This window comes from Mesoplodon bidens (assembly GCF_964165515.1).
Source record: "Mesoplodon bidens genome assembly, chromosome: 4".
NCBI classification, from domain to species: domain Eukaryota; kingdom Metazoa; phylum Chordata; class Mammalia; order Artiodactyla; family Ziphiidae; genus Mesoplodon; species Mesoplodon bidens.
In genome coordinates, this window is record NC_138160.1 from 138018425 (window position 1) to 138042430 (window position 24006).

General features: G+C 57.7%; 1 protein-coding gene across 1 annotated transcript in view; it reads right to left on the bottom strand.

Moving 5' to 3' along the window:
* NOTCH3 (notch receptor 3) overlaps window positions 1–15252 on the bottom strand; it is a 33424-nt gene extending 18172 nt beyond the window's left edge. The window contains exons 1-20 of the mRNA XM_081230640.1: window positions 15115–15252; window positions 12393–12471; window positions 8967–9109; window positions 8549–8887; window positions 8335–8457; window positions 8024–8257; window positions 7228–7383; window positions 6954–7139; window positions 6203–6316; window positions 5846–5959; window positions 5050–5283; window positions 4819–4929; window positions 4139–4331; window positions 3912–4063; window positions 3570–3683; window positions 2972–3127; window positions 1839–2064; window positions 1231–1432; window positions 871–1024; window positions 306–490 (exon numbers count right to left, since the gene is read on the bottom strand). Coding sequence (XP_081086766.1) covers window positions 306–490; window positions 871–1024; window positions 1231–1432; window positions 1839–2064; window positions 2972–3127; window positions 3570–3683; window positions 3912–4063; window positions 4139–4331; window positions 4819–4929; window positions 5050–5283; window positions 5846–5959; window positions 6203–6316; window positions 6954–7139; window positions 7228–7383; window positions 8024–8257; window positions 8335–8457; window positions 8549–8887; window positions 8967–9109; window positions 12393–12471; window positions 15115–15229 — 3330 coding nt within the window. The 5' untranslated portion in view covers window positions 15230–15252. The remainder of the gene's footprint in view (window positions 1–305; window positions 491–870; window positions 1025–1230; window positions 1433–1838; window positions 2065–2971; window positions 3128–3569; window positions 3684–3911; window positions 4064–4138; window positions 4332–4818; window positions 4930–5049; window positions 5284–5845; window positions 5960–6202; window positions 6317–6953; window positions 7140–7227; window positions 7384–8023; window positions 8258–8334; window positions 8458–8548; window positions 8888–8966; window positions 9110–12392; window positions 12472–15114) is intronic.
* Window positions 15253–24006: the final 8754 nt, after the last annotated feature.

Genomic DNA, 24006 nt, shown 5'->3' on the forward strand with positions numbered 1-24006 from the left:
ACACAACCAGAGATGCACATTCAGACACTGGCACATGCATTCGTACCCAAAGAGGCACCATGCACAGAGACACACATAGATATGTCCAAGAAACAACCAAAGACAGAAGTACACCCAGACAGAGAGAGATGCCCTAAGATCTACCCAAAATGACACCCACAAAGATATACCCAGAGTCACAAAAGCAAAAACGCAGACATGCCTAGAGAGAGACACCACAACAGGCTATAGACACACAGAGATGTGTAGCCAGACCCACCCAGGAGTGACTAGCTCCCCTGTCCCCTCCACGGGGCGCTCCTTACCTCGCACACATAACCTCCCATGTAGCCTCGGCAGGTGCCCCCATGCTGGCAGGGCTGGGCCAAGCAGGGGTCCACCTCCCGCTCACAGTGACTGCCTGTGTGGCCCTCTGGGCACACGCAGTAATGGGAGCTGTCCTTGTCCACGCACTGCCCACCAGCCTGACACAGCTGCTCCATAGGCACCCCTGGACAGAGGAGAACAGCGTCAGGCAGGCTCCCTCCTCCCGGCCCACATCACACACAGCACTACCCAACACCCCCAACTAGCTTCAGTCACCAAGGTCTCAGCCACACTCTGTCAGGTTGTCACACATCCCCTGAAACTGACACGCACACACCTTCAAAGCTCACGCCAACTAGGTCACACACAGCATTGCAGACGTCCTGGTTGTCTCATGGTGATAGACATACACACCATCCTTGTCCTGGCCAGCTGTCACAGAGTCACATATCCCCACCATGTCTACATGCTCTGTTGCACTCTCATTCGGCTCACACTAGCAGGAAGTATGTGCATACACACCCTCTCAAGCCCCCCAAACCCAGTCACGTGCACCCCCCTCACCGATTTGGGCTGCGGCCTCTCTGCAGGGTAGACTCTGGATGTCACAGAGGCGGCCGCTCCATCCCGAGGGGCAAAGGCAGTAGAAAGAGGCCCCGGTCCGGGCACAGTGGCCCCCGTGCTGACAAGGCGTGCGGCTGCACCAGTCTACCAGCGTCTGGAAAGGAAGGCCACGGTGTCTGCTCTTGGGGACCCTTGAAAACGGACCCAGCTTCTCCTCCAGAGTCCTGGGCAGGCTCCAGAATACCTCTCCAGATTCCTCCCCCAGGATCCAGGCAGGCTTCCCAATCAGAGTACCCAGCAGGCCCCTCCCTCAGACTATCCTTCTAGACTCTCCCCCAAAACTCCAGTGACACCACCCACCTGGCACTGTGTGCCGGTGAAGCCTTCAGGGCAGACACAGCGGAAGCCGGGGTGGGCGGCAGTGCAGACGCCCCCGTGCAAGCAGGGTCGCGAGAGGCAAGGGTCGGCCTCATGTTGGCAGTGTGCGCCAGTGTAGCCCAGGCGGCACAGGCAGCTGAACGAGTTCACACCATCCACGCAGGTCCCACCATTGAAGCAGGAGCTGGAGGGAAAGGAGGGGCGTGTCAGGCCCCGCCCCCTCCAAGGCCCCACCCTCCCCCATGGGCCCCTCCTAGCTTTGAGTGGGCAAAACCCCTACCCCAAGGAGAAGCTGCAGTCCCAGCAGAGGCCCCTCCCCGTCCTGTCCCTTAGCCCCGATATACCAGGTACTTCTGGGCTACGTGGAAGCCACGTGGAGACCCCACCCTGGTCTGGCCTGGCTCCCTCAGGGACCAGGGTACCTAAGGTGACCTCCCAACAGATGGCCTGCCCCTCCCCGGACACTAACCCATCAGGCATCAGAGTCCTGAGGTGGGTGCCAAGCCGAGGACTCCCCTTGTCCCCACTCTTCAGGTCCCACTCCCCATCCGATGCCAGGGCCCCTGACTCCAAGGACAGGCCCCACCCACCTAGGGCTGCAGTCAGGTAGGTCCTGCTCGCAGAGGAAGCCTCCATAACCCGGCGGGCAGGTGCAGGTGAAGGAGGCCACGTGGTCTGTGCAGGTGCCTGGGCCGCAGGGGCTGCTCAGACACTCATCCACATCTCGGGCGCAGCGGGGGCCAGCAAAGCCAGGTAGGCAGGAGCAGGAAAAGGAGCCCACTCCATCCTGACATGAGCCACCATTCAGGCAGGGGTCTATGGTCAGAAAGGAGGAGGTCTGGTCACACACCTTGCCCCCCGTCAGTCCAGACTGACCTGGCCATGTCTTGTGTAGAGGGGAATTAGGAGAAAACCAGGCTTAATTGGGAGGGGCACATTTGGCCAGGGGGATCAAACCCTGTCCCCTCTGTGGCCTCACCCCCTCCCTTATCTGGAAACCTCGCCTATGTTGAAGGGGGGAGGGGATGGAGAAGCCAAAAAAGGGTCCCTTTGAGTTGCCAAGTACTAGTTGTGTCTGCTTAAGTCCTGGACTCAGCACAGGTCGTCTCCTCCAGACCTGGGCTAGCCAGTAAAGTGGCCACTGACCACATGTGGCTCTTGAGCCCTTGACATGTGGCTGGTCCAATTTGAGATGTACTGTAAGCATAAAACAGACACCAGATTTCAGATTGTGAAGACTCAGTATGAAAAAAAAAAGAATGTAAAATATCTCAATAATTTAAAATTGATTACACTGAAATGATAATATTTTTATGTATTAGGTTAAATAAACCTGTTTTTGTTTGTTTTGTTTATTTTTTAATGTGGCTATTAGAAAAAATGTAATTCATATGTGGCTTGCATTATTTGTCCATTGAACAGAGCTCCTGGAGCCTCACTAGGGGCCTGTTATCTCATACTTCACACACAATCCTAACTTGCTTGCTGCCAGAGCCAATCTATATAGGCTTCAGAGTCCTCTCCCAGCTCATCCCTCTACTTGCTGCATGACCTTGGGCAAGTCACTTAACCTCTTTGGGGCCTCAGTTTTCATGAGCAAAATGGGGAAAGTAAGGTAACTGTGAAGATGAAATGAAAACACAGTGCTAGGCACATGCAGGGGCTTGATGAACCTGTTCTCTAGGTCAGCAACACCCCCCCCCAAGAGCTCCCCTGAACTCACTGGGGTCACAGTCATCGATGTCCTGATCACAGGAAGGGCCACTATAGCCCTCGTGGCAGGTACAGCTGAAACTCCCTGCCAGGTTGGCGCAGGTACCATGGGGACCACAGGGTGAGGGGCCAGCACATTCATCCACGTCCTGCTGACATCGTGAGCCTGGGGGTGGGCAGTAAAATAACACACCGGGTTAGAAGGCGCAGGGTAGGGTCTGAGGGTACCTGGCTCTCAGGAAGAACCTGAAGGCTGAGATGGATGAAGGCAAGAGGAGTTTGCCTCTGGGCATTTTCCACACACTGTTCCAGAACTGCCTTCTCCTTGTTTCAGAGGGTGGTGAATGCATTCTGTGACTGAGGTCTGCTCCTCCAGGCTGTCCCCAGAACTCTCAGCCTGATTCCTAGCTTCCCCAACCCCATAGCCCTTCCTCTTCTTCTGAACTGACCACATAGGCTGCAAGTGTCTGTGTCTAGCTCTGTTTCTTCCCAGAACCTCCCCTAAAAGGCAGAACCAGGAGTGACTCCTTCTCTGGGTCCCCGGCATCACCCAGTATGGGGCAGGTTGCAGAGGAGATGAGGGAGAGGAAAAGAAGCAGCTGATGTACCTTGCCAACCAGGGGGGCAGGAGCAGACAGCCAGCTGGCCAGGGGCAGACTCACAGTAGCCCCCATGTTCACAGGGATTTGGGGTGCAGGGGGACAGCAGCTCACACTGACGGCCTGTAGTGGGCAGGCAGAGTGAGACAGTCTTGAGAGATTCCATTTTCCCATCTCCCCCCCAAGGTCCCCACCTTGATACCCACTTCCCAAGCTCCTGGGTAGGGATGGGAGAGGAAAAAAAGTGGGGGGGGGTATAAATGCAGAGAAGGAAGGGAGAATGGAACAGAAGGGAAATGAGAACGAAGAAGGGAGGAGGCAGCCCTGGGGAGGGAAAGTGGGGACACGCACCCTGGACACCAGGGGGACAGGTACAGCGGAAGCCCGTTCCATCACTGGTGCAGGTGCCGCCTGCCCAGCAGGGATGGGATTCACAGGCATCTCGAGCGAGGCTCTGACTGCACTGAGGGCCACTCCAGCCAAGCTCACACACGCAGCGGAACCTGAAGGGGGAGGCAGTCAGGGCTGGCAGGAGGGCAGGGAAGCAGTGGGGATCAGGGGTTGGGGAGAGGCCTCACCCTCCAGGCGCGTCGTGGCAGACGCCATGACTGCAGGGTTCTTGGGCGCAGGGATGGCTTGGGGGAAGACAGAGCGGGGGCAGGGAGCCAGGTGGGCAGAGGCATTGGAAGCCATTTTCACCATCCACGCAGGAGCCCCCCTCACCGCATGGGCTGGACGCACACTCGTTGATCTCCACGTTGCAGAGAGGCCCTGGGGAGCAGGCAGACAACCTCGTCCCAGAACGAGGATAGCCGGAGCCTACCGGGGAGGGACAGCCTTGCCCCATTTAGCAGAGCCACACCCTTGAGCAAGGACAATCTCATTTGCTTCACAACACATCATCTCTTGTGCAAATTAGGATACCCACCCACCTCCTCAACCCAGAGATACCTTGCTCCAAATCATCCTTGTCCCCAAACTTATATGAAATCACTTTCATTTCCACCAAGGGTTACCCTGGCCGCACTCAGAAACACCTCAATCCCTGAGTCTGAACACCTTCCCATATGTTCCAGGATAATCTTGAGCTAATATGGGGAAAACACGCCAATGAGAGAAAGCACTGTCTCAGGGCAAAGCGTGGACCATCTCGTTGGACCAGAGTGTGCAAAGAGAGGGGCAAAACCTGGCCAAGAAAGATGGGTGATTTCACCCTCACCCTATAAAGACCTCCATTCCACGGCAGCCACTTGCCCACCTGTGAAGCCAGGCTGGCAGACACAGTCATAGCGGTCGATGCTGTCCCGGCAGATTCCAAAGGTGCAGGGGTTGCTAGCACAATCATCAATGTTCACCTCACAGTTCACACCTGGGGAAGGGGAACATGACAGGGATTGCCACCACTGTGCCCTACCAGGAGCACCATTCCCGAACCCTCCGTGTCCTACCAGATGTACTGTTTCTGCTCCAGCCCAGCCCCCGGCCCCACCTGTGGTGCCGGGAGGGCAGCGGCAGAGGTATTTGTCCACCAGGTCTAGGCATTTGCCACCGTGGCGGCAAGGCTGGCTTCGGCACTCGTCCACCTGGCTTTCACAGCGCGTGCCGGTGTAGCCCGGGGCACAGGCGCATGAGAAACTGGCGATGCCATCCACACAGCGCCCATGGTGGCATGGGTCTGGCGAGCAGTCATCCACGTTGTGCTCACACACTGTGCCCTCGAAGCCTGCGGGGACAGAGGGTTAGGCTCCGCCCACCGGCCAAGGTCCTGCCCACAGCCATGGCTTCTGCCCGATTCTGGCTCAGCTCTACCTCAGGCCCGGCCCATCGAGCCAACAGGAGGCGGGCTCAGTTCAGGCCCTGCCCCTGAATGTAGCTCCATTCCATCCAGCTACAGGCTCCAAGACTCGTCCCTGGCCAGGACCCTACCGCAGTTAAATCCCACCCCTAGCGTGACCCTGCTTCCAATCTTTACACTATGAGCCCTGATTTGCCTCGCCCTCCACTGGAAATGGGGACACATGGGAGGTGCCTGGGGATGTAGGGGGTCGGACCCCACCCCTCCAGTTAAGTGCACACCTATCCTGCTAGACCCTTTGGCCCCACCCCCAGCCTTACCTCTGCTTGTGTCCATCATTGGCTCCGCCTCCTGGCTCTTTCATTTGCCCTGCTGAGGTCCTGCCTTGCTGCAGCCCTGCCCCCAACTTTTCCCCAAGGTAATTATTGGCCCTTTCCCCCACTAGCCCCGCCTCCAGATTCTTGCCAACTTGTCACTGGCCCTCCCTCACCCTCTGCGCAGCGGCACTCATAGCCATCCGGCTGGTCCACGCACTTGGCTCCATTCCGGCAGGGTGTGCTGGCGCATTCATCCACGTCCAGCTGACACATAGCCCCGCTGAAGCCTGGAGTCGGGGGTGTGGGAGGAACAGAGGGCCAGACAGGGTCAGAGCAGTCAGCCCTCACCAGAGCTGCCTTGTTTGGGTGGGGAGTCCATTTACTTAGTTTTAAATTAATTTCAATGTTTTTCATAAGGTGGTTTCTGTTATGATAGGTAACCACTAATACGGTCTTATAAGCTCCCATCCTGGAGCCTTTGTCCCTTCAGAGACTCGTCTTTTTAAGGCTCCCTGGCCCAGAGTCCTCACCCGAGGGGCAGGTGCAGCTGAAGCCATTGACTCTGTCCTTGCAGACCCCGCCGTTGACACACGGGCTGCTCTGACACTCGTCCATGTCCACCTCGCAGTAAGTGCCTGTGAAGCCTGGGGATAGAGGGCAGGGGATTAGGGCAATGGGGGTTAGCTTCTGGTCTGAAGGGAGAGCAAGGGGGGACATACCCCCTTCCCACTTACAGACAGTTCCCCTGAGCCTTGGCCTTGCCGCCTCCCAACCCTAGATTCAGTTTTTAGACTCAGGCTGGACCTTCATTCAGCTGTGGCCCCAACTGGTTCAAGGCTTATGAGACTCCATATGGGCCTTGCCTTCAGACCAGCCCTTGCCCTCTCCAGTCCTCTCCTCAGACTCTGTCTTGTCCCCAGGTCCCAGCCTCAGGGCCCACCATAGCCTTGTGCCCAGCCTCAATCCCACCCCTGGCATCAGTGCATTTCTGTCTGTAGGCTCCGCCTTGATCACTCCAGACCCGTGGTCCTGCCCTCATGTCATTGCCACCCCATAGTGTCCAGACTCCACTCCCAGCCCATCTGAGGTTCCACCGACTCCATTTGACCATGCCTGCAACCTTGCACAAGATTCTGCTCTGGCTCCGCCTCCACCTCATCCCAGGCTTCAGCCTCACAGTCCCAGCTCCCTTCCCTTCCCTCCCCTCTCAGGCCCTGCCTGAGGCTTTTCTCACCCCGCCTCCCCACCTCAGGCCCCGCCCCAGCCACGCCCACCACACACCTGCCATGCAGATGCAGGTAAACTGGCCTATACGGTCGAGGCACGTGGCCTGGTTGCGGCAGGGGCCGGAGAGGCACTCATTGACATCGGTCTCGCAACGCGGACCAGTGTAGCCACGGCCGCACTGGCACAGGAATGAGCCCTGTGTGTTCACGCACCGGCCCAGGTGCTCACAAGGGTTGGCGCCTGCAGGAGGAGTCACGGCGGGTGTGGGTGTGGCCGGCTGACAACCGCCTCCTCCCTCCTTCCTGACTCTCAGACAGCGCCCCCTCACCGATGGAACACTCATCCACATCCTGGTCACAAGCCCCGCCTGTGAAGCCAGGTGGACAGGTGCAGATGGCCCTGCCGTTCACCGGGTTTGTGTCGCAGATAGCATCCTCATGACAGGGGTTGCTGACACAGGCGTCATCCAGATGACACAGAAGTCCTGGGAAGGAGTAGGTAGAGGTCAAGGGCAGAGATCCCCCCCAGCTCTGCCCAGAGCTCCCCCACCCCCAAATATGGTTTTATGTTTTGTTTTTTGTTTTTACTAACCAGCATTGTATTTAGTAGCTATTTTCCCCCAATCATTTATTATGAAAAGTTCAAACATACAACAAAGTTTATTCATATACCCACCACCTAGATTCAACTACTGTAAGCTTTATCTATCTTTTTTTCTGAACCATTTGAAGTTGGAAACATCCACATATCGTTTTTAAATCTATTGATTCTTTTTCTGATTATAAAAGCATCCTACCATCAAGTCTTTGCTTCTGCAGTACCCTCTGTCTGACATACCCTTCCATCAGTTTCCAAGTCCCCCTCCCAAACACCTTCTCTGACCTTTGCCACTTCCCTTTGGACTTTTTCCCCTCTCTTTCTCAGTCACAGTTTAGCTCTAAATTCCCATGGTTTTTGCCCTGCACTGTTTGCCAGCCTCCTCCCAGGCCTCTCCCAGGCTTCTCCTTCACCCCAAATCTAGCTTCCAGCATAATCATTCTAATACTCAAGTCAGACTCCATCTTTGCCTCTACTCAAGAACCATCAATGGCTCCCTGCTGCCTACAGGGAAAACAGCCACTCACCAGTTTTGCCCATGGGGCAGGCACAGTAGAAGGAGGCCACACGGTCATGGCAGGTGGCCCCATGGAAGCACACAGCCGTGGCACAGTCATCAATATTCTGACTGCAGCTCTCGCCTGTCCAGCCATTGACACACACACAGCTGTGGCCACCCAGTGTGTTGAAGCAAGTGCCCCCATTGTGGCAAGCGTTGGGCTGCAGCTGACACTCGTCCACGTCCTCCGTACAGAATTGGCCTGTGGCACACAGATGCCCCAGTCTAGTCACCTGGTGCATGCCCACCCAAGGTCTTCCCTCTGGTCCCACTGCTCACCTGTCCACTCAGGAGGGCACTGGCAGTTGTAGGTGTTGACACCGTCCACACACGTCCCCCCATTTAGACATCGGTGCCCTGGACAGTCGTCCACATTCACTTCACAGTTCTGGCCCTCGAACCCTAGCATGGGAGGAGGAAGCAAGGATGGTCATTGCCAGGCTGGCCTACTGTCCCCCACCTCTGCTGCCTCCCTTAGGTACAGCTCCCTCACCAGGAAGGCAGGCACAGTCATAGGTGAGGTCGCCACTCTGTCTACAGGTGCCCCCGTTACGGCACGGCGAGGGGGCACAGGCCACCGAGGGGCTCTCACACAGTGGCCCTGTGTAGCCAACTGGGCACTGGCAGCGGAAGGAGCCAGGCGTGTTGAGACAGGTGCCACCATGGCGGCAGGGTCCGCCCATCCGGCACTCATCCACATCACTTCGGCAGCTGCGGCCCTGGTAGCCAGGTGGGCAGGAGCAGACGTAGCGGCCATCGGACCCCACCGAGCAGCGGGCACCATGGGCACAGGGGCTGCTGAGGCAGGGGTCTGGCAGGGAGCAGTCTGGGCCTGGACGGAACCAGAAAGGGTGAGCCTGGGCTGACCACACCCTTGCCTGCCTCGGGCTCCCTTCCAGACCCTCCCTTACCTCGGAAGCCACGGGGGCAGCGGCAGGAGAACCGGGCGGTGCCTGCCACCACCGAGCTCTGGCAGACACCATGGCCAGCACAGGGGCCGGAATGGCAGGGGTCTTCCAGCTGACACCGTTCACCCACCCAGCCTGGTGGGCACCTGTGGGCAGAAATGGCCTGGTGGGGAATGTGAGGGCAGGACAGCCCCAAACACAGAGATCTGCACAAGAAAGACAAGAAACACACAAGCAAACAAACACGCACACTCATTCATCCATGCAACAAATATTCGCTGAGCACCTACTATGTTCTTAGCAATAGGAATACAGCAGCAAACACAGTTAAAGTGGTCCCTACCTTCTTGATGTTCACAGCCAGGTCCGGCAAAGAGAAGATATACAAATAATGAATTAATAAACAACATGCCGGGGTGGGGCGGTGGTGAGAGCCATGAGGGCCATGAGGGCCATGAGGGCCATGAAAGATGTAGTGGGTTGAGCAGTGGCCCCAGAAAAGTTATGTCCATGTCCCAGAACCTGTGACTGTGACCTTATTTGGAAAAAGAGATGTAATTAGTGATGTAATTAAATGATGGATGTCAAGATGAGATCATCCTGGATTATCCAGGTGGGCCCAAAATTGAGTGACAACTGTCCTTGCTTTCAAGTGAAAGGCAAAGGGAGATTTGAGAGAAAGAGAAGGCCATGTGAAGAGACTGGAGGAACACCTGGAGGTTCTAGAAGCTGGAAGAGGGAAGGAAGGACTCTCCGCTAAAGCCGTTGGAGAGACTGTGACTGCCAATACCTTGATTTCAGACTTCTGGCCTCCAGAACTGCGAGAATAAATTTCTGTCGGTTTCAACCACTCAGTTTGTGGTAACCTGTTACAGTAGCCACAGGAAACTAAGCCACAGGATAAGGAGGATAGTGATGGAGGTGGGGAAAAGCAAATACATTTTTCACAGTGAGGGAGGGGGTCATGGGGCTGTGTGGGGACGAGTAGAGGAAACGGGAAATGCAAAGTCTCAGATTCCCAGGCGCACACAGACAGACCCCAAAATATACACAGATACACAGAAGGACACATCAACACGATGTGTTGCCTTGGCAAATAATCAGATACCAACCCATAGCCTCATTCACGAATGTGGACTCTCACATGGACAGGCAGGAGAACCCCCACCAATCCTCAACTCCTTTCCTGGGGGCACATACTACCCTTCCTTCCGTTGCGGGGAGGAGGTGGCCACCAACGCTGGCGCCCTCTTGTTGGAGGAAGGTTCTTCAGCCTGCAGCCCCCTCCAAACCCCCCAAGGCAACATTGAATGTGCGGGTAAATATGGGGGTTGGTCTTAAGACCAGAAACTTCCAGACGGTGGGGTCAGGGGGAGGGGTTTGGAGAGACAAGAGGGTCCAGGCCCGTCCCCCGACGCTACCCACCCCTCGCGCCGTTTCCTCCTCTGGCTTGTGCAGGTCGCTCGGGGCTAAACTTAAGTAGCTGACTCAGTCTTTAGCGTCACCCACAAGATCCCCTCACCCAGGCCCCCACTGAAACAAGTCGGGGCACGGCCGGGTGCAGATGGTGTAAGAAGGGGAGAACCCAGCTCCCAAGCGCCCTCTCCCAAGGCCCTCAGGCCAAGGACGGCAGCCAAAACTGCTCGCCGGGAGAGGAAGTGCTGCTCTGGGCGCGGAGAACTGCGCACCGCCCCCCGCCCACGTCAAGCAGGGCGTGGCCGCGCGGCCCCCTCCCGGCGCCCCGGGCGGGTTCCCACGCTCTGAGCCCCGCGCCCCTACCGACCGGTCTGGCTGGTTCCAGCTTCGCCCGCGCCCCGCCCCACCGCCAGTGCTTTGCGGGAGACGGGCGGGGGCAGGGTGTGTGTGTGGGGGGGTGGGAGCACGGACTTGGCGGGGTGGACTGGCTGGGGAGGCGAGCACTAAGAGATAGAGACAAGGGTTTGAGAGCCTACTTTGAAGCGGAGAGTTGGGGGATCCATGGAGGGGTGACAGATTGGGGCGACCCCGAAAGGACACGAGAATTTGGAATCTTGAAGGGGACTGGGGGTGGGGGGCGTGGGGAGTGCTTCCCACGGCCCACGTCTGGGAACTGAGCTCTCTCCACTCCGGGCAATCCGGGCTCCGGGCCGCCGCGCGGGCCGGTGATTCACCTGTCGGGGGGCGGGGCAGCCGCGGGCGCATTCACCTGTCGGCAGCATTCCAGGCACGGAGCTCCAAACGCAGGCGCCCGGCCACGCGGCTCCGCCTCCCAGGTGAGTAGCTCTGGGTAAGGTCCCACTTTACCCCCGACTCCCACCGTCCCAACCCGAGGAACCCGCTCAACCAGGCTTAAGACCCCCACCCAGGTGAGCCACAGTGGTGCTCCCAAGTGCGTGTGTAACTTCAAAGGGGCTCTAATGTCAACCCAGACCACCCAGCTTGGACCTGGCACACATGTTGCTGAATAAATGGATACATTAATGAATCGATCAATGGCTAGTGGGTGAGCTGCTTTTACTAACGATAATATTATAGAAAGGAACCAAGCATTTCCCCATAACCTTGAGAGGTTCCACCTTATGGCACCTATTTCCTGTGTCCCTACCATTATTAATAATGACAATCCCATTTATTAAGCATTTACTGTATGCCCAACACTATGCTGATTTCACCATATGAAGGGTCTCAATCTCTACAATCAACCCCATAAAGCAGGGAACTATTATTGCCCCATTTTCCAGATGCAAAAACTAAGGCACAGAGCTCAAAGCACTTGCTTTGAGCCCAGAATTCAAACTGAGTTCTGTCTGCCTCTGCTCAGCAATTTCCCAGGCCCTGCCCTGCTCCCCCAACCCTCTGTCTTTCCTTGCATTATCCAACATTGCATTTTGGGGGCCCCTTCTGGTCACAAGCCAGGGAGAAGCACCCTGTGTCACAGATCAATGAGGTTCAGGGAGGGCAAGTGACTCACTCAAGGCCACACAGCAAGAAAGTGGCAGATCAGGGCTCTTGTGTCCCCACCACTAAATCTTGAGATGTGGGAACGTGCAGATGCTGTACCCACTACTATCAAGCCACTGTCACTAGTGCCTGAAAATTTGTTGATTGAATAACTACCTGTCCATCAGGGGATTTACACAAGACCTCAGGCAGCAGAGAATTCTGTGAAGTTGGTGTTGGTGGGCCCATTTTCAAGACTGGGACACAGGGGCTTAAAGAGTTTGAAGTCTCAGGCCATCAGCAACATGATGTGGGATTTGAACCCAGGCCAGGCAGACTCCAGAGCCTCTGCTCCTAACTCTGCTGCATTCAGTGGGGAAACCAGGGGTTGCCCAAGCCACACACATGTAGGAAGTGGTAGAAGCATCTGTGATGAACACAGAGGCAGGGGGAGAAGACAGACCGCCTCCCCAGACAGGGCCCACTCATGGCTCAGAGCCAGGCACTCACAGGCAGGCAGCCTCCCGGGAGGGCAGCTGGGTGCAGCGACCTCCATTCGCACATGGGCTTCCATCCAGGCAAGGGGGCGCTGGGTAGGGGTGAAGGAAGGTGGGGGTGTCAGGAAGGCACCCAGGAACCCCAGCCCAGAGTGAGACTCCCTCCTTTCCTCCCCCAGGCAACAGCTGCGCCAGGCTGGGGGCGTCTCTGCGAGTGGCGGGAGCCCCCCATCCACAGTTCCCACGGCCCCCCGCCCTGGCCCCAGCTGTTAGGGCTGCAGCTGTCCCTGCCAGCTCGAGCCCTGGGAACCACAAGGCAGGGGCGGGCAGGAGGAGGGGCCGACTTATGCCAGATGTGGGCGCTCAGAAGCTGCCAGAATGGGGGGGAGTGCTAAGGCAGGAAGTGAGGGTGCTGCTGAGTGTTGAAGGGAAGTCTGAGACTGTGTGCCCAGATCCTGGGGTTGTGGAGGGGGCAGTGGCAGGGAGTCCTAGGGGCATATGGGTCTTCCTTCCCCTGATGTTGGGCATCTACTCCAGCTGGGCAGGCTTGTGTGCTAGGTCTGGGGAGAGATGCCAAGGCATGTACTCCATGTGCCTCCAGCATTGGGTGTTGCAGGGATAGGGTTTGTACTGAAGGGAGGGGCAGCTGGCACAAGATGTGGGCTGCCCTGTCCAGCGTCGCCATCCCTGAGGGCTGTGTCCCTCTGGGGTGTGGCACAGTTGAACTGTCCTGTAAGATGGGTCAGGGGCGTGGCGGGGTGTGAGCTAGTGGAGAATTGTGTGTGCCAGCAGGTGTGGGGCTGCTGTGTGCATGTGTGCCTGTGTGTGCATGTATGAGAGAGAGAGAGAGAGAGAGAGAAAGAAAGGGAGAGGAAGAGGAAAATTAGAAAAACAGAGAGAGACATAAAAGAGGAATCTAGAAGCAGGCAGACACAGAGAGAAGAAGATAGAGATGGACAGAGACAGATAAAAAGGGAGAGATAGAACAAATTAAGCTGGACATGGGAAGGCACCAAACAGGGCTTCTGTCCCCTTCCTCAAGGGACAAGCAGACAGGACACTATTACCCAGACAGGAGCCCGTGGGTGTTTGCGAACTCACACTGGGGGCCACATGACACAAGCCGTGGGCCCTGCTGAGCTGTGGGCCCCGTGAGCCACATGTGTGTTTGCGTGACCTGCATGGATGTAGAGATGTTTATAGACTGAAACTTTTTGTGTGTCCATGTATGTGAACTATGTATCTGGGTATATAGCTGTGTCTGTGTGTGACCTCTGTGTGCCTGGGTGTGTCTGTGTATGGGTTGGATGTGCCCGTCTGTCTGCATGTGTGAGCTGGGTGTAGGCATGTCCTTGCATCTATGTGCATCTGAGTGTGTGCAGGCAGTGTGTGTGAGGTCTTGGGCTGGTGGTGCAGGGTATGTGTGAACATGTGTCACTGTATGTGCATGCGAGTGTGAACACATGTGAGCTGTGTATGTCTGTGCCTTGTGTGAGCTGGGTGTATTCCTCTGCAGGTGTACTCTGTGTGTGTGTGCGCACGTGCACGTCCTCATCTCTGCATGTGCGACCCAAGACTGTGTGTCCTGTGAATGTGTGACAGGCCATGTGGGTGTGCGCTGGCCTCGCGGGGGCGGCTGCTCCTGCCTGGTCCTGCCCCATCGACCGCGGGGCTGAGCTGGGGAGGCCCGTTTCCTCCCGCAGCCCCCACCCCTCCCAGTGCTGAGCCCCACGTCAGGGTCCAGAGACCCAGGGCCAGGGCCACTCGGCCCGCATCCCTTCCCTGCCGGCCAGGCCTCCCTTTACGGGGTGCACCCCTGCAGCCCCGGCCCGGGCCCCGCCGCCGTCCCGCTTTGTCTGGCAAAGAAAGCGCGAGGCTGGCCGGGGGGGAGGGGGTGTCTAGACGGCGCGGCCATTGTCCCGAGCGGGGGAGGGGAGAGTGGGGAGGGGGAGGGGCGGGGCCCCCCGGCAGGCTGGGTAAGGGGCTCGGGCTGCGGGGAGGGGGCGCCAGAGCCGGAGAGGAGCACGTGGGCTCGCGCCGCCTGCCCTCCCCTCCCTTCCCAAGGCGGGGACGGGGTCCCGGGGCCGTCCGGTCCTGGCAGCCAGGGGCGGGAGCGGGGCCGCGGGCGGGGGAAGGGGCGCGGGCGCAGCTCTGGCTCCAGCTCCAGCTCTGGATCCGGGTCCGGGTCTTGCCGCGCTCCGGCCTGGGAAGTTTTCTCCGAGTTTAGAGCTCCGAGAACTTCGCGCCACCTCCCCGCCCCCCGCCCGGCCAGCCCTGCTCGGGGTGGGGTGGGGGGCTTTTGTGCGAGGGGTCCCCTACGTGGGGGTACTTGGGTTCCAATCGTGACCTTCCCAGGACTCCAGACGGGCGTAGGTTGTGAGAGAGCCCCAGATTCTTGGTTACCCACGCCCCCGCACCCCCCCCCCCGCTAATCTTGATCCCCGCACCTCGAGCTCCCAGTCCTGGGCTCCTGTGTCCCTTCATTCCCAGCTCAGTTCTCCCCTGGGCCCCAGTTCCTCGGGCTTCTGGGGTCCTGCCTCGCCCCCACTCCCAATTCTGGGTCCCTGACACCCGGGACTGCCACACGGTCCCCGGGCTCCTGCGCTCCCTGTCTCTGCGCTCTGGTCCTTGGTTCCCAGGCCCGCCAGCCCCAGACTCGGGGAGGCCTTGCACTCCGTTCTTACCCTTCCCCCACCCACTCACCCCATCCCTCCCGCCAGGTCCCGGCCCCTCACCTGCAGCCCCCGGCCCCGCTAGTAGTAGCAATAAGGGCAGCGTCCGCACGGACGGCAGGGGTGGCGGCGGCGACATCAGGCGACGGCGGCGGCGGCCCCGGGGCCCCGGCCCCATGGCGGCCGGCCGCGACCCTTCCTCCTCCCTCCTCCCTCCTCCCTCCTTCCCTGGGCTCCTGGCGCGTCCGGGGCCAGCCTCCGCGCCGCCAACTTCGCTGAAGTGAGACTGCCGGACAGCCCCGCCCCCAGCCCTGGGCGGCTCGCTCCGCCCCGGGGCCAGCCCTGAGCTCCCCCGCCCCCGGCCTGGCCTCCCGGGGTCCCTGCCCACCCTCCACCCACACAGCCTGGGACCCGAAGACCCTTTTGGAAACTCAGGCCAGCTATGCGGTGAGACGCGGGCCCAACCAGTGTGACAGACACACCCAGCCTCCTGAACATCCCCCCTGCTCCCCAACATCCATCCAGAGCGGGAGACACACACAGAGCCAGGACACAAACACAGATACTCCCCCACCGCCGACACCCCGAAACTGAAGCCAGGCACGTCCTGCAAGGCTCATGAACACACAGCCAGGATGCACAAATGCAGAGGCATGCACAGAGCTTCCTGGGGACTTAAAATCTGAAACACTCACAAACCCTAAACTCAGGCCCAGCCAGACCTTGAGCCTTAGGCGATTTTTGCAGCCTCGGACCTCAGACACAGGCTAGGAGTCATGTGTGCTACCAAACACCCACAACCCTTCTTACTCTCAGCCCTCCCTGAAAGCAACGCCTTCCTCCTCACTACCCTGTGTGAACCCCAAAAGTCCAACCCACCCCCCAGCCCCACCCCATACCCTACACAACTTTGCCAATCAGCCAGTCTTGCTCAATTTGATCAAACTGTCTTCTCCAAAATCAGTCATGCTGCAAAGCCACGCTGCAGTGGGCTCCGTCCCTGTGGCAAGAATGGGGACCCCAGAAAGGCCTCAAGCCCAGCCCTAGAGAAGCTCTCAGTCTGGGGAAGAAAAAACCAGACACAGACACCCCCAGCACCGTGGGCTTAGGGCTGGGCCAGAGGCAGGGACGAGTCTGGGGAGGACATGCAGAGGGGTCGGTGAGGGCTCTGCTGGGGGAGGGGGGGTTTACTTATTCATTCATTCATTTATTCAACAAATAAATATAAAGCTCCAGCTCTATGTCCGGCTTTGTTCCAGAGCCTGGGGATACAGCTTCCTCCCCCAGGGAGGGCGTCACTGAGAAGGGTTCAGAGGGGCTCAGCCCAGAACTGGAAGAAAGACATCCCAGCAGAGACAGGCCTGCACCCAGAGAAGGGGGCAGAGTCAAGTCGGGAGGGAGGGGAGAGTGGGCAGCTCAGGGGTCGGGCTGGCCCTGAGGAGGAGGAGGAGGAGAAAGAGGCCAGGCTGACTTGTAAGTATTTGGCTTGGTGTTGAGGCTGCAGGGAGGAATGGGTTGGGGGTGAGGTGCTGAAACTGAGGAGCCTGAGGGTCACCCATGAGGCAGCTAAACACTGGGGCTAAGCATGGGGCACCAAGGTGGGAGACAGTCACAACTGACCAGGGCCCAGTAGGGGAGATGACCCCCAGCCCTGTGGCAGATAGCTCAGCCACAGGGGACAGGAACTGAGGATGTCCTGCCACTCTCAACTTATGAGTGCAACCTCCATCTGGGAGGAGAGCTATCCACCCATCTTATGGGTCAGCCCCCATGGGGGTGGGTATCTGCCCATCTTATGGTGACTTGCTGAAGGCTTTCTAGAGGAAGAGCTAAGATTTGAACCCAAGTCTGAGTGACTCCAGGCTACATGGAGTGAGAGGGGTGGGAATGGGGGTGGGGATTGGGCAGAGAAAAGGACAAAAGTTGCACAATAAGAAGGGCTTACTCACTGTGAGTGTGCTGAGCCAACAGGCCCATGGGGCAGGTGCCGCTTAAGTCCTTCCCATGCCCATCACCCCAGGAGGAAATCCAAGCCCCCCAGCCCTGCTTTCAGAGCCTTCAGACCCTCTCCAGCCCCTCCTGTCCCCTTCATCATCACACTGAGTCAAACTCCATCTTCACCCAGCAGGCTTTGCACTCTCATGGCCTTTGCTCAGGTTGTTCCTTCTGCCTGGCACACCCAGCTAGTTAGAAGGACCCTTTTGCATTGCTTCCTCCCCAAGCAGGAACTCACAGCAGATGTGTTCTCTTTAAAAATGCATTTCATAAGAGTTCCCCAGTGTCCTAGTGGTTAGGATTCCAGGCTTTCTTTCTTTTTAAAATTTATTTATTTATTTGGCTGCGCAGGGTCTTAGTTGCGGCACGCAGGATCTTCGTTGCCGCGTGCTAGATCTTCGCTGTGGCATGCAGACTCTTAGTTGAGCCATGTGGGATCTAGTTCCCAGACCAGGGATCGAACCTGGGCCCCCTGCATTGGGAGCCTGGAGTCTTAGCCACTGGACCACCAGGGAAGTCCCGGATCCCAGGCTTTCACTGCCATGGCCCGGGTTCAATCCCTGGTCAGGGAACTGAGATCCTATATGCCACGCAGCGTGGCTAAAAATAAATAAATAAATAAACAAACAAATAAATAAATAAGCATTTCCTTCTAGTTATAGGGAATGCTCTACTACTTCCTGCATATGCCACTGTTTTGCCCATGCTGGTCCCTCTTTCTAGCATGCCTATCCATCCTCCATTCCTGTACCTGACGAACTCCTATTCTTCAAGATTCCAGTTCCAGGAAGCCCTCTCTGCTCCCCACCACCAGCTCTCCTAGTGCCCTCTTGCCCTACCGCTTGGCCTTGTCCACAGGGGGCTGGGGGTGTCTGTATCCTGCTCTTTCTTTGCTCCTCTATACTGGGGGCTCCCGAGGCGCCAAGCATCACCCAGCATGAGGTGGGCACTGAGGGGGCAACATGGGAAGTTTGGTGACTCCGGAAGTGGCTGAAGGAGTTGGGATGCTTAGCCCAGAGGAGCCACCACTGGGGGCCCAGACCACTCTCTTCAGTACCATTCTAGGGATCTGGGGGTCCAGAGACTAGGGGTCCAGGGGGCAAAGATAGGGTCTTCAGCAGTGGGGCTAGCTCCTCCCCTGACCCATCTGAGAAAGGACTTTCTGTTGGAAGAGATGCTCTAATAGGTGCTGAGCTCCCTGTCATAAGGAGCAACCAAGAACCTGGACACACATTTTGCTAGGCAGGAAGTCCAAAGTCTGCTACTCTGTTGATCCAATGGCCCCTGGTCTGTGGCAGACAGAGACAGAGAGGGAGCAGTAGTGGTGAGTACAGCATGGGGGGAGTGGGGACAAAAGGAAGATACCCTACTGGTGTCAGTCCCTTTCTGAAGCCTCCAAACTCTGAGGGCACCCACTCAGCAAGGCAGAAGGTGAGCGTCCCCCCTCCAGGTTTCTGCTGCCCTCCAGCCACGGTGGCCTGAATAGCCCAAGGTGTCTGGATCCTTGAGGGACAGGACAGTCAGAGCAATTATTCCCACGGCTTTGCAGCGGACAGCTGCCCAGTTCCCAACGTGGTGGGGGTAGGGGTGGGCTTGAGCCGTCTCCCCTGCCCCTGCCGGCTGCCTTGGCCAGGGACTGCATTTCTCCTCAATGAGCTCAGTCCCCAGGGATGCGGGTCCTGGGGCCAAGCCAAGACACAGCTGCTGGGCCCAGGCCCACTGACCGGGAACCTGAGAACGTGCCCTTGGCTTATCCTCTTGGGACCACAGTCCTGTCCTCTGCACATGGAAGCTGGGGCCAGGCTGTCACACCCAGGCAGTGGGCCATGGGAGCCCAACAAGAACCAGCAGGAGAGAGAGCTGGTGGGTATGGGGCCTGGGCAACAGTGGGAAGGCTGGATCCCAGGGGTTGTGGGCTGCAGACCCAGCCAGCTATCCTGGCCACTGCCTCCCTGGGGCTCTCTCATGCTCAAGTGGCTCAAGGCCACTGCTTCCCTGACTCCCCGCTGCCCAGAGTGACACCCTCCTCACCTTGCCAGTTCCCCTTCCCTGTCTCCCAGGCTTCCCGGTTTTTGCACAGGCTGTGCCCTCTGCCAGGAACACCTTTCTCATATTCGGGAGACTCCATTCACCTGACGGCTCACTCTGACCCTCCAGCTCTTCTCACCTTCATTCAGTCATTTGACAAACGTATACTTAGTAACTACTTGGTGCCAGGCCCTATTATAGGTAGAGGTGACAAAGACAGAGGTTTTTGCCCTGATAGGGGAGACAGACAAGTAACAAGACAAACAAATAAGAACCATAGAATGTGCATGAGAGATGAAGAGATTTCAGTTCTAGGGGGTCAGGATAGGCCTCGCTGACGAGGGGACATTAGAACTAAGATCTGAAGGAGGAGAACAAGCCAGCGAGGCAAACAGCCTGGAAGCGTGTTCCAGGCAGAGGGAACAGCAAGTGCAAAGGCCCAGAGGATAAAGGGGTGGGTAGAAAAGAAGAATAGCAAGGAGGCCAGGGTGCTGGGTGCAGAGTGAGCAAGGGGAGGGAGCTCAGGGAAGCTGATGGGGGCCAAGTTCCAAGGGGCCAAAGGGTCTGGGGTTGTATGAAAAGTACAGTGGACACCACTGGAGGGTTTTAGCAGGGGGAAGCTGATGTGATTGAGCCTGGAAAAAATTACACTGCCATTTCTTCTCCCAGGGAACCTTCCCTGCAGTTTCCCATGGTCTCCTCGGGCTCCTACAGCCTCTTCCATTTCAACTACCTGGCTCCCATGTCATTCTGAGCTCTATGGGCCTCTGTCTTGCTGACTACTGAATCCCCAATGTCTAGCACAGAGCCTGGCACATAGTAGGTAAAATAATTGTCAGTTGAATGAATGAATATACCCAGCACATCTCGGGGGAAGAGCAGGACCCAGGAGCTGGGACCTGAACCTGCTCAGAGACAGCCTTTGAGATGTCCCTGTCTGGACACAGACATGTCTGGCCTCCATTAGATCAGAGCTCAGTCAGAGGAAGGGATGGGGGCTGGTGGGGCTTCCTGGAGGAGGAGTGGATGTGACGGCTGAATGTGGAAGAAAGGGGAATGAAAAGAAGGGAACTTAACTGTAATCAAGCACCTACTGGCTCTGCCGCTCTGGGCAGGGGAAGCAGGGAGGCCATACCCCACCCCTTCTGGGGTGGAGGCAGTGGTTTCCCTGCCTTAAGACCCTCCACTGGGCAGGACATCCAGTGGAGGTCTTGGCCTCATGGGCTTTGGGCTCAGACCACTCCAGCCTTCCTCGTCCATGGCCTCACCCAGGACCCCGCCTCCTCCAGCTCACCTCTGAACTGACACTCCGATGTCCCTTAACTGCCTCCCTGCCTCCCTGGCTGCTGAAACTTGTCTTCCTTCCTTCCTGCAGGTGTGGCACTTGTCCTCCCACCTTTCCTCCTGCTTCAGAGAAGGGGAGCACCTTCCTAGGGCTTTTCATTACCTCCTCCTGTGGCCAGAGGTTGAGGTCTCTTCTGTGACAAAGTGAAATCTGCAGCAAATGCTCATCTCACACACACACACAGCCCTTCCCCAAGCTCCTGTCTCTCTCCCCTGCATCTCCCCCCTGCACTGCTCCCTCCGTTCTTCCCCTTCTCCACTCTGCTCTATGCCCCAAGAGGCTGACCTCTACAGACTGTATCAATGGACATCCTTGTCCTCTGGCTTCCAGGTGGGTTTGCCCAATAGGAGGCACTGACAGAAGATGAAGTGGGGGTGGGGGGAGGAGAGAACAAGATATTAATTCTCCTATATCTTTCCCTGTAGGGTCACCACCTCGGCTCACTGTGTTGCTTGACCAAAGGCCCTGTCCACATAGTCCACACAAACCTCTCCCTGAGTTCTGCTAACATCCTTCCTTCCCCTTTCCCCGTCAGGTCAGGGGGATCCGGAGGTGGTAATGGCTCTCCAGGGGTGCTTGCTGGGGGTGCTGCACTAACCCCTGTTGGTTTCCCCAAACCCTGCCTGCTGTATATGGTCCCTGAAGCAAACCTGCTTCAAACTGTCCCATTTGAATGTGCCAGTTGTTCCCTCCAGGATCCTGACTGGGGTCCCCACTCTTCCCTCCCATCCCTGTGTAACCACATTCAGAGCATCCAAGCCCTCTGTCCTCAGCCCCCACTCTCAGGTTTCCTCCCTCATGATCTGCGTGGCTCAATCCTCTCAATCTCTCAGCAGCTTTTGACACCATGGGCTATGCCCCTCCTCCTGACCTCCCGCCCACCCCCCCATTGCTGAGGCATCATGCTTACCTGCTTCCCCTCCTACCTCTCTGGTTTCTCTCCTCTGCCTGTCCCTTAGATGTTGGGGGCCTCCAGGGCTCAGTCTCCAGTCTTGTTCTCCACTTTCTTCTGGGGAGACTTCATTCTCTCTCCCAGCTTCAGTGCCCTTCTACCCCACCGTACATGGATGCTTGCTCGGTCATCTTTGTCTTTAACCCATTAAAGACAAAGGTGCTTCTAGGTCCCTGCCTCAGGGGTCCAGCCCCCTCAGGCTGAACATGCCCCAAACCTGCTTCTGGCTTTCCCTGCATATCTGCTCCTCCCCCAAGTGCTGGACTTAGACCTCATCCTCTACTGCCTGGACCATGCCCATCCTCCTTCCAGGCCTCCCCACCCTCGATCTTCCGTCCCTGGTCCTGCCCCCTCACCAACCCCCAAGTAGTATTCCAGACACACAGATCTGTCCGGGACCCTCCCCTGCGGTCCCCACCACACTGGGGAGCAAGCTCCTGGCCTGGCATTCGAAGCCCTTTGTAATCCTACATCTTCCCATCCCAAACATTCCTCCCAGTCTCACAGAAATACTAAATCACCCGTGCCTGGGAGGCTACTGTGGATTGGAGCACATTCTTGCAGGAGTCAGCTCTAAGGCCTTCCCTGCCCTCCTCCAGGTAGGTGCCCCACCCCTCACCCCCGGTCCCTCATTCCACTCAGGCCTGACCACCTAGGGCTGGGAGAGTCTGCCCGGCTTTGTCTCCCCGTCCCTCCTCTGGTGCGGGGCCACGGATTACAGCTGGTAGCGAGGACAGGTAAATGAGTGGGTGAGCGAATGAATGAATGATGAGTGAGTAAAGGATGTAAGGTGATCTGGAGGCGGGAGCTCAGAGAAGGAAGAGGGAGAGGCTGAGCCTGGGAGGGGCTTCAGCCAGAGTCCAAACCCTCCGGGGGCCGGCACCCTCATGAAGTGATGAGGTCTCTGAGCCCCTGGCTCTAAGAAAGGCGCTCCCTTATTGGCTCAGGCTGGGAGAGGCGGGTTTCGGCCGAGCCGCTAGTCGCTATTGGCTCACTTTCCAGGACTCTGACCAATCAACGCGATCGCTTTTCTCCCCTCCCCACCACACCGCCTTTCTCCCGCCTGCAGCAGCGGAGGAGGAAGACGGCGCCTTCTCGTTACCCTGGCAACCGTCAGCGGACCCTGTCACCCCGGCAACTGTCCAAGGCCTCCCGTCAGCCCTCTCCTGGGCCTCTTCGGTCACCCAGACAACCGCTACCCATTCCGGTTAACCATCAGCCCTTTCCCCGTCACCCTGGCAACGGTCACTAAACCCACCGCCCCCCTGGACACACGGTCCTCATCCTACACCCAGGCCTCCTCGCCCCAAACCTTCGCCCCAAGATGAGGTCCCGGGTTCCCTCCTCCTCTCGCCCATCGCCCCGGCCCCAGAGGGGCACTGCTCCCACCCTGGCGGGGGGCGGGATGGGTAGGGCCCTGGGGGTCCCAGCTCTTGTCGGGGCTGTTGGACCGTCCGGTCCTGAAGCTGTGCGCAGCCCTGAGCCTGTCTCCTCGCTCTCGCTCTTGCGTGGGACTGTTCAGCAGCTACAGGGAGCTTCTCAAAATGCAAACCATGTCCCTGCCCTGCTGAAAACCCTCCCTGGCTCCCCTTGAGAATCAAATCCAAACGCTTCGAAGCCCCTAGCGGTCTGGCTGTGGCCTCTTCTTCCACACGCCTCCCCCTCGCTCTGCTCCAGCAGGCACTAATCTCCACGCTGTTACTCCAGTAGCCCAAGCTTATGCCAGCCTCTGACCTTCCTATTTACTGCTTCCCACTCCCTGAAAGGTCTGTCCCCCAGGTAGGGAAGCCTTTCCTGGGCCCCGTCACACACCTGCATAGCTCTCTCTGCCTCTTCTCAGTTAATTCCAGAATGGGGGCTGTGTCCTTGTTTGCACCCCATCCCTAGGGCCTAGAACAGCTCCTGACACATACGATGAGTGAAAGGATGTTACGCTGGGGACAAGGGAGGACAGAGGGGGTGACCAGCAGGCAGGCTTTGGCCAGACAGGCCCATCCCAGAGATAAGAGAATGTATTTCTGAGGTCTGCTGGGTCCCCAGACTGATTTATCACGCTGCTGCAAGTCATGACAGGGTTCCCAGAGGCCAGGAAAATGCTAGGGAGATAGAAGTTACTGCTGTGACCAGCCTGGGGCTGGGTGGTTCACCTTCGGCTTGTATGGCCCTCACTTGGAGGCTGGAGCCAGGAGTCCCCAGAAAGAATCAGCAGCAACTATGGTTAATTTGGAACAGAAGATTCCAGGAACTGGAGAGACAGGCCTCAGACCCCAGGTGGCTATTCAGGGAGCTGGTCCCTTCCTGTGCCGAGTCCAGAATCTCACATATCCTAACAGACCCGAGAGCTGTTTTTCCAGGGATCTTTCCCAGGCAGTGGCTAGAGAACTTGACCTCATAAGGCCTGGAGTCATGACCAGGAGGGAGATCATGGGAGCTGCCCAGGGCCTGGCTGGAGAGGAGTCTGGACATCCACCTGCCTGCCCATGAGGGTCCTCCCTTGGTGAGGTGTCAGGAGCCAGCCCCCTACTCTTAAGCTAGGAATACCCTCACCAGCGCTGTCCAATAGAACTTTCTACTCTGATTCAATTCAGCCCTTGAAATATGGCTAGTGTGACTGAGGAACTGAATTTTTCATCGT